The sequence below is a fragment of the Coregonus clupeaformis genome, unplaced genomic scaffold, assembly GCF_020615455.1.
Source record: "Coregonus clupeaformis isolate EN_2021a unplaced genomic scaffold, ASM2061545v1 scaf4716, whole genome shotgun sequence".
In the NCBI taxonomy this organism is placed as follows: domain Eukaryota; kingdom Metazoa; phylum Chordata; class Actinopteri; order Salmoniformes; family Salmonidae; genus Coregonus; species Coregonus clupeaformis.
The window spans coordinates 13,185-22,311 of NW_025538170.1; the positions used below are offsets into that span (position 1 = coordinate 13,185).

General features: G+C 54.2%; 1 protein-coding gene across 1 annotated transcript; it reads left to right on the forward strand.

Moving 5' to 3' along the window:
* Nucleotides 1-4,639: 4,639 nt before the first annotated feature.
* LOC123490770 (type-1 angiotensin II receptor-like) lies at nucleotides 4,640-6,478 on the forward strand (the record flags this gene model as incomplete). The annotated part of the gene is made up of 3 exons (XM_045220646.1): nucleotides 4,640-5,206; nucleotides 5,695-5,910; nucleotides 6,366-6,478. Coding segments are annotated over exons 1-3 (896 nt in total), but the record flags the coding sequence as incomplete, so codon positions are not given.
* Between the last annotated feature and the right edge of the window lie 2,649 nt (nucleotides 6,479-9,127).

A 9,127-nucleotide genomic window follows, 5' to 3' on the forward strand; every position in this document is an offset into this window, starting at 1 on the left:
TTAGGGTGTAGGGTGAGCAGGGCACTGTAGGGTTTAGGGTGTAGGGTGTAGGGTGAGCAGGGCGCTGTAGGGTTTAGGGTTTAGGGTGTAGGGGTGAGTAGGGCACTCTAGGGTGTAGGGTGAGCAGGGCGCTGTAGGGTTTAGGGTTTAGGGTGTAGGGTGAGCAGGCGCTGTAGGGTTTAGGGTTTAGGGTGTAGGGTGAGCAGGGCGCTGTAGGGTTTAGGGTGTAGGGTGTAGGGTGAGCAGGGCGCTGTAGGGTTTAGGGTTTAGGGTGTAGGGTGAGTAGGGCACTCTAGGCTGCAGGGTGAGCAGGGCGCTGTAGGGTTTAGGGTTTAGGGTGTAGGGTGAGCAGGGCGCTGTAGGGTTTAGTGTTTAGGGTGTAGGGTGAGCAGGGCGCTGTAGGGTTTAGGGTTTAGGGTGTAGGGTGAGCAGGGCGCTGTAGGGTTTAGGGTGTAGGGTGTAGGGTGAGTAGGGCGCTGTAGGGTTTAGGGTTTAGGGTGTAGGGTGAGTAGGGCACTCTAGGGTGTAGGGTGAGCAGGGCGCTGTAGGGTTTAGGGTTTAGGGTGTAGGGTGAGCAGGGCGCTGTAGGGTTTAGGGTTTAGGGTGTAGGGTGAGCAGGGCGCTGTAGGGTTTAGGGTGTAGGGTGAGCAGGGCGCTGTAGGGTTTAGGGTTTAGGGTGTAGGGTGAGTAGGGCACTCTAGGGTGTAGGGTGAGCAGGGCGCTGTAGGGTTTAGGGTTTAGGGTGTAAGGTGAGCAGGCGCTGTAGGGTTTAGGGTTTAGGGTGTAGGGTGAGCAGGGCGCTGTAGGGTTTAGGGTGTAGGGTGTAGGGTGAGCAGGGTGCTGTAGGGTTTAGGGTTTAGGGTGTAGGGTGAGTAGGGCACTCTAGGGTGTAGGGTGAGCAGGGCGCTGTAGGGTTTAGGTTTAGGGTGTAGGGTGAGCAGGGCGCTGTAGGGTTTAGGGTTTAGGGTGTAGGGTGAGCAGGGCGCTGTAGGGTTTAGGGTTTAGGGTGTAGGGGTGAGCAGGGCGCTGTAGGGTTTAGGGTGTAGGGTGTAGGGTGAGCAGGGCGCTGTAGGGTTTAGGGTTTAGGGTGTAGGGTGAGTAGGGCATCTCTAGGGTGTAGGGTGAGCAGGGCGATGTAGGGTTTAGGGTTTAGGGTGTAGGGTGAGCAGGGCGCTGTAGGGTTTAGGGTTTAGGGTGTAGGGTGAGCAGGGCGCTGTAGGGTTTAGGGGTGTAGGGTGTAGGGTGAGCAGGGCGCTGTAGGGGTTTAGGGTTTAGGGTGTAGGGTGAGTAGGGCACTCTAGGGTGTAGGGTGAGCAGGGCGCTGTAGGGTTTAGGGTGTAGGGTGTAGGGTGAGCAGGGCGCTGTAGGGTTTAGGGTTTAGGGTGTAGGGTGAGTAGGGCACTCTAGGGTGTAGGGTGAGCAGGGCGCTGTAGGGTTTAGGGTTTAGGGTGTAGGGTGAGCAGGGCACTGTAGGGTTTAGGGTGTAGGGTGAGCAGGGCGCTGTAGGGTTTAGGTGTAGGGTGTAGGGTGAGCAGGGCGCTGTAGAGTTTAGGGTTTAGGGTGTAGGGGTGAGTAGGGCACTCTAGGGTGTAGGGTGAGCAGGGCGCTGTAGGGTTTAGGGTTTAGGGTGTAGGGTGAGCAGGGCGCTGTAGGGTTTAGGGTTTAGGGTGTAGGGTGAGCAGGGCGCTGTAGGGTTTAGGGTTTAGGGGTGTAGGGGTGAGCAGGGCGCTGTAGGGTTTAGGGTGTAGGGTGTAGGGTGAGCAGGGCGCTGTAGGGTTTAGGGTTTAGGGTGTAGGGTGAGTAGGGCACTCTAGGGTGTAGGGTGAGCAGGGCGCTGTAGGGTTTAGGGTTTAGGGTGTAGGGTGAGCAGGGCGCTGTAGGGTTTAGGGTGTAGGGTGTAGGGTGAGCAGGGCGCTGTAGGGTTTAGGGTTTAGGGTGTAGGGGTGAGCAGGCGCTGTAGGGTTTAGGGTTTAGGGTGTAGGGTGAGTAGGGCACTCTAGGGGTGTAGGGTGAGCAGGGCGCTGTAGGGTTTAGGGGTTTAGGGTGTAGGGTGAGCAGGGAACTCTAGGGTGTAGGGTGAGCAGGGCGCTGTAGGGTTTAGGGTTTAGGGTGTAGGGTGAGCAGGGCGCTGTAGGGTTTAGGGTTTAGGGTGTAGGGGTGAGTAGGGCACTCTAGGGTGTAGGGTGAGCAGGGCGCTGTAGGGTTTAGGGTTTAGGGTGTAGGGTGAGCAGGGCACTCTAGGGTGTAGGGTGAGCAGGGCGCTGTAGGGTTTAGGGTTTAGGGTGTAGGGTGAGCAGGGCGCTGTAGGGTTTAGGGTTTAGGGTGTAGGATGAGCAGGGCACTCTAGGGTGTAGGGTGAGCAGGGCGCTGTAGGGTTTAGGGTGTAGGGTGTAGGGGTGAGCAGGGCGCTGTAGGGTTTAGGGGTTTAGGGTGTAGGGTGAGTAGGGCACTCTAGGGTGTAGGGTGAGCAGGGCGCTGTAGGGTTTAGGGTTTAGGGTGTAGGGTGAGCAGGGCACTGTAGGGTTTAGGGTGTAGGGTGAGCAGGGGCTGTAGGGTTTAGGGTGTAGGGTGCAGGGTGAGCAGGGCGCTGTAGAGTTTAGGGTTTAGGTGTAGGGTGAGTAGGGCACTCTAGGGTGTAGGGTGAGCAGGGCGCTGTAGGGTTTAGGGTTTAGGGTGTAGGGTGAGCAGGGGCGCTGTAGGGTTTAGGGTTTAGGTGTAGGGTGACAGGGCGCTGTAGGGTTTAGGGTTTAGGGTGCAGGGTGAGCAGGGCGCTGTAGGGTTTAGGGTGTAGGGTGTAGGGTGAGCAGGGCGCTGTAGGGTTTAGGTTTAGGGTGTAGGGTGAGTAGGGCACTCTAGGGTGTAGGGTGAGCAGGGCGCTGTAGGGTTTAGGGTTTAGGGTGTAGGGTGAGCAGGGCGCTGTAGGGTTTAGGGTGTAGGGTGTAGGGTGAGCAGGGCGCTGTAGGGTTTAGGGTTTAGGGTGTAGGGTGAGCAGGGCGCTGTAGGGTTTAGGGTTTAGGGTGTAGGGTGAGTAGGGCACTCTAGGGTGTAGGGTGAGCAGGGCGCTGTAGGGTTTAGGGTTTAGGGTGTAGGGTGAGCAGGGAACTCTAGGGTGTAGGGTGAGCAGGGCGCTGTAGGGTTTAGGGTTTAGGGTGTAGGGTGAGCAGGGCGCTGTAGGGTTTAGGGTTTAGGGTGTAGGGTGAGTAGGGCGCTCTAGGGTGTAGGGTGAGCAGGGCGCTGTAGGGTTTAGGGTTTAGGGTGTAGGGTGAGCAGGGCACTCTAGGGTGTAGGGTGAGCAGGGCGCTGTAGGGTTTAGGGTTTAGGGTGTAGGGTGAGCAGGCGCTGTAGGGTTTAGGGTTTAGGGTGTAGGATGAGCAGGGCGCTGTAGGGTTTAGGGGTTTAGGGTGTAGGGTGAGCAGGGTGCTGTAGGGTTTAGGGTTTAGGGGTGTAGGGTGAGCAGGGCGCTCTAGGGTTTAGGGTGTAGGGTGTAGGGTGAGCAGGGCGCTCTAGGGTTTAGGGTTTATGGTGTAGGGTGAGCAGGGCGCTGTAGGGTTTAGGGTGTAGGGTGAGCAGGGCGCTGTAGGGTTTAGGGTTTAGGGTGTAGGGTGAGCTAGGGCGCTGTAGGGTTTAGGGTGTAGGGTGTAGGGTGAGTAGGGCGCTGTAGGGTTTAGGGTTTAGGGTGTAGGGTGAGCAGGGCGCTGTAGGGTTTAGGGTTTAGGGTGTAGGGTGAGCAGGGCGCTGTAGGGTTTAGGGTGTAGGGTGTAGGGTGTAGGGTGAGCAGGGCGCTGTAGGGTTTAGGGTGTAGGGTGTAGGGTGAGCAGGGCGCTGTAGGGTGTAGGGTTTAGGGTGTAGGGTGAGCAGGGCCTGTAGGGTTTAGGGTGTAGGGTGTAGGGTGAGTAGGGCGCTGTAGGGTTTAGGGTGTAGGGTGTAGGGTGAGTAGGGCGCTGTAGGGTTTAGGGTGTAGGGTGTAGGGTGAGCAGGGCGCTGTAGGGTTTAGGGTTTAGGGTGTAGGGTGAGCAGGGCGCTGTAGGGGTTAGGGTGTAGGGTGTAGGGTGAGCAGGGCGCTGTAGGGTTTAGGGTTTAGGGTGTAGGGTGAGCAGGGTGCTGTAGGGTTTAGGGTTTAGGGTGTAGGGTGAGCAGGGTGCTGTAGGGTTTAGGGTTTAGGGTGTAGGGTGAGTAGGGCACTGTAGGGTTTAGGGTTTAGGGTGTAGGGTGAGCAGGGCGCTCTAGGGTGTAGGGTGTAGGGTATAGGGTGAGCAGGGTGCTGTAGGGTTTAGGGTTTAGGGTGTAGGGTGAGCAGGACGCTCTAGGGTTTAGGGTGTAGCGCTGGAACATTAGGGTTTCGGGTGTAGGGATTAGGGTGTAGAGTTTAGGATGTAGAGTTTAGGGTTTACGGTGTAGGGTTTAGGGTGTAGGGTTTAGGATGTAGGGTTTATGGGCCTGTTGATAATCAAGGCTCCTCTCCTAGATTGTCCCTGAACTTTTGTTGTGTTTCTTTTGTAGGACTGACTGAAGCCCCATATCATATTTGTCCCCCAGACGTACCTCCCAACCCCCACCCCCGCCCCACCCCCCTGTTGACCTGGCCCCCTTGTCGACCTGACCCCCTGTTTTAAAGCCCTAGGAGCTGTTAAACAGGATAATGGAGAACTATACGGCTGTAGGCGCATCGAACCCAGAGACAGAAGGTATCCGTCTGAACTGCAGCATGTCCGGGAGGCACAACTTCATCTTCACCCTGATCCCAGTAGTGTACGGCTGTAACTTTGTCATCGGCATGGTGGGGAACAGCATGGTGGTGGCGGTCATCTACCGCTACATGAAGCTGAAGACAGTGGCCAACGTGTTCGTCCTCAACCTAGCCATCTCAGACCTCACCTTCCTTATCACCCTGCCCATGTGGGCCACCTTCACAGCCACAGGCTACCAGTGGCCCTTCGGTGGGTTCCTGTGTAAGGCCAGCGCTGGCCTGGTGATGTTCAACCTCTACAGCTCCATCTTCTTCCTCACTGCACTCAGCGTCGACCGCCATCTGGCCATCGTCCACCCGGTGAGGTCACGGCAGCGCCGTACTGGGTTCTACGCCCGTATCACCTGCGTCTTGGTTTGGCTGCTCGCCCTCCTGCTGTCCGTCCCCACCGCACTGACCAGGGACCTGATACACATCACCAACTATAACATCAGCACGTGTGGCGTGCTGCACCCCGAGGTTTGACATGATTAGAGCTGTCCTTTCACGAAGTGACTCTTAAACGGGCACCTCTGTGTAAAGATTTGTTGTCTTTACTATTGTTGTTTTCAATTGAATTGAGTGTAAAGGGTTTAAAGTATTTAAAGTATTTAAAGTATTTAAAGTGTTTAAAGTGTTTAATGTGTTTAAAGTATCTAAAGTATTTAAAGTATCTAAAGTATTTAAAGTGTTTAAAGTGTTTAAAGTGTTTAAATTATTTAAAGTGTTTAAAGTGTTTAAAGTATCTAAAGTATTTAAAGTGTTTAAAGTGTTTAAAGTGTTTAAAGTATCTAAAGTATTTAACGTTTTTAAAGTATTTAAAGTATTTAAAGTGTTTAAAGTGTTTAAAGTATTTAAAGTATTTAAAGTGTTTAAAGTGTCAGTCTTCCCCACCTGCTATCTACCATCTGACTGGAGCATCCTACTACTTTTAATAATCTAGTCAATTTAACCAATCAATCAATCAGGGCTCCAGGCACCTCCTCCTCACCATCAGCCTGATGAAGAGCATCCTGGGGTTCCTGGTTCCTTTCCTCATCATCATATCATGCTACTGCCTGATTGGTCGAGCCCTGGTCAGGGCGCGGAGCATCCAGAAGACCACCCGGTCGAGAGATGATGAGGTGTTGAGGATGCTGGCGGCGGCTGTCCTAGCTTTCTTCCTGTGTTGGGTGCCCCACCAGGTGGGACGAGACTCTCTCCTTCCCTCTACTCAAACACACTCTGCATTCGGAAGAAACTCTTTTCACACACACACATACACACACACACACACACACACACACACACACACACACACTAACACACTGTTCTCTAAAGAGACTCACTCCACACACACTTTATACTAAAGGTAGTCAGACTTTATACTGCAGTGTCTCAAAGGTTATTCTCTGACTTTATTCACTCATTCTTTGAAATGGATTATCCTGTTATTATCCTGTTATTATCCAGTTATTATTATTATGTTATCCTCCAGTTATTATCCAGTTATTGTCATCCTGTTATTACCATGTTATTATCCAGTTATTATCTAGTTATTATCCTGTTCCTCCGTGAATGTTCTCTTGAAGTGATGAGGAATGTCATTTTTGTCTTTCTAGATCAGTACTGTGTTAATGTAATCTCTTCCTCTCCTCAGGTATTCCACTTGATGGAGCTGCTGGCCCAGCTAAAGGTTGTAACTAACTGTGTGATTGTGGACGTCATCGACACGGCCATGCCCTTCACCATCTGCATTGCCTTCCTCAACAGGTAGCCCATAACCAGGTAGCCCAGAACCAGGTAGCCCAGAACCAGGTAGCCCAGAACCAGGTAGCCCATAACCAGGTAGCCCAGAACCAGGTAGCCTAGAGGTTCATCTCAGAAAACCCAGAACCAGGTAGCCTAGAGGTTCATCTCAGAAAACCCAGAGCTAAAATCTCACGTAATTGCATTAGATGTTAAGTGCATCTGTCCACAAGAGATTACCTAGAGGTTAAAAAGGCAGGCCAGCAACTGGAAGGTCACTGGTTCGAATCTTGATGCTGACTAGCCTTGGTAACAGTCTATTTGTGCTATCATTCCACTCCTTGTGTCACGGTTAACTAAGCCAGAACCCAGAAGCAGACCAGGACACGGTACGTGAGACAAAGGTGAGTGTTTATTAATAGAGTCCGAGTGAAGCTGAATAATCCAGGGAACAGAGCGGGGTGGCGTGGATGGGTTGTTGAGGGTGCAGTGGATTGGTCGGTACTGGCTCGGCAGCCACCGACCATCAGGCAGAGGTTGGGGTGAAGGTTCGGGTAGAGAGACTGCAGACAGAACAAAACGGAGGTCAGTACACAGCAAGTCAAAAAGGTGCAAAACAACAAAACTAACACTACTGGCTCAGAGACTGATACGCTGACAACATACTGTTCATGGCTAACCATCCGGCAGGAACTGGATGTTGGGCCAGAGCCTAAGAAGGGTGATGATCAGGACCAGGTGTGCAGATTGCTGATGGGATGCAGGTGCGGAAAACCAGAGCGCTCCCGGAGCGTTCCCGAACCCTCGGGAAACTGGGAGAATACGAGCAGGAACACTAGTCACCAGACAGGACCCGACTCAGACAGCCGGGATCGTCACAGTACCCCCCTCCGACGAACGCCACCGGGCGGACTTCCCCGGAGCGCCAGGATGGAGGCGGTAGAAGTCACTGATGAGGTCATGCGTCAAGGACCTGTCGCAGCGGAATCCAACTCCTCTCTTCAGGACCATACCCCTCCCAGTCCACGAGATACTGGAAACCCCGGCCCCGCCGTCTGGAATCCATGATGCGACGCACCGTGTAGGGCAGGACCACCTCCGATCATCCGAGGAGGAGGAGGAGGAGGCGGAGGAGGCAACAGAGGACTGAGGAAGACAGGCTTGAGGGCAGGAGACATGAAAGGTGGGATGGACTCTGAGCGTCCCTCGGTAGTTTGAGTCGAACTGCCACTGGATTGATCACCTTCTCCACCACAAACGGACCAATGAACCGGTAACAACTTCCTAGACTCAGTCCGTAACGGAAGATCCCGTGTGGCCAACCAAACCCTATCTCCGATGGTATAGGTGGGAGCGGGAATCCGGCGACGATTCGCCTGGAGCTGATACCGGTCCGAAACTCTAAGGAGTGCCTTTCTGGCCCGATGCCAGGTCCGGTGGCAACGCCCGAATATGGGCCTGAACAGAAGGCACTGAGAGCTCCTTCTCCCTGAGAAGGAAACAGGGGAGGTTGGTAGCCATACAGGCACTGGAAGGGGAGACATCCCAGTGGCAGATGTAGGAAGAGTATTGTGGGCATACTCAACCCAAGGCAACTGAGAGACCCAGGAGGTGGGGTTGGAAGAGACCAGACAGCGTAGCGTTGATTCCATCTTCTGGTTGGCTCTCTCCGCCTGACCATTGGATTGGGGGTGAAAACCAGATGTGAGACTGACCGTAGCTCAATGGCCAAACAGAAGGACTTCCAGACAGCAGAGGGTAAACTGAGGACCACGGGGTCGGAAACGATATCACTGGGCAAACCGTGGACCCTGAAAACCTCCCTAACCAGGATCTCGGACGTCTCCGAGGCAGAGGGAAGCTTGGCAATTGGCACAAAGTGGGCGAACTTGCTGAATCTGTCCACGATAGTCAGAACGACCCGTGTTCCCCTCAGAAGCGGGCAACCCGTGACGAAGTCCAGGGCCAGATGCGACCATGGTCGCGGGGAATAGGAAGGGGGTGAAGTAGTCCAGAGCTGGGCCGATTGGTACTCTTATTCTGCGACACACTGGACAGGCAGCAACAAAACCCCGAGTATCCTCGGCCATGGCAGGCCACCAAAACGTTCATGCGAAGAAACGCCATAGTCCGAGCCACGCCAGGGGTGACAAGCCATCTTGCTGGCGTGGGACCATTTGAGGACAGCAGGACGAACCGACTCAGGCACAAACAACCGACCGGTGGACCGTTACCGGGACCGGGCTGAGTCCGAAGGGCGCCAGCACCTCCTCTCAATCTTCCACATAACTGCTCCCACGACGCAGTTCCGGGGGAAGGATTGTCCCGGTCTTGGACCCACTCTCCTCCGTCTTGGAGAACATCCGGGACAAAGCGTCCGCCTTGCCGTTCTTAGATCCAGGTCGGAACGTCAGGGCAAACTTGAATCGTCCGAAAAACAACGCCCACCTGGCCTGGCCGGGAGTTGAGACGTTTAGCGATTGCACGTAAGCAAGATTCTTGTGGTCCGTCCAGACAATAAACGGTTGCTCCGCCCCCTCAACCAGGTGGCGCCACTCCTCCAAGGCAAGTTTCACGCGAGAAGCTCCCGGTTACCCATCGTAATTCCTCTCCGCAGGACGAAAGGCGACGAGTAGTAGGCGCAGGGATGGAGTTTGCTGTCCGTGGAGCATC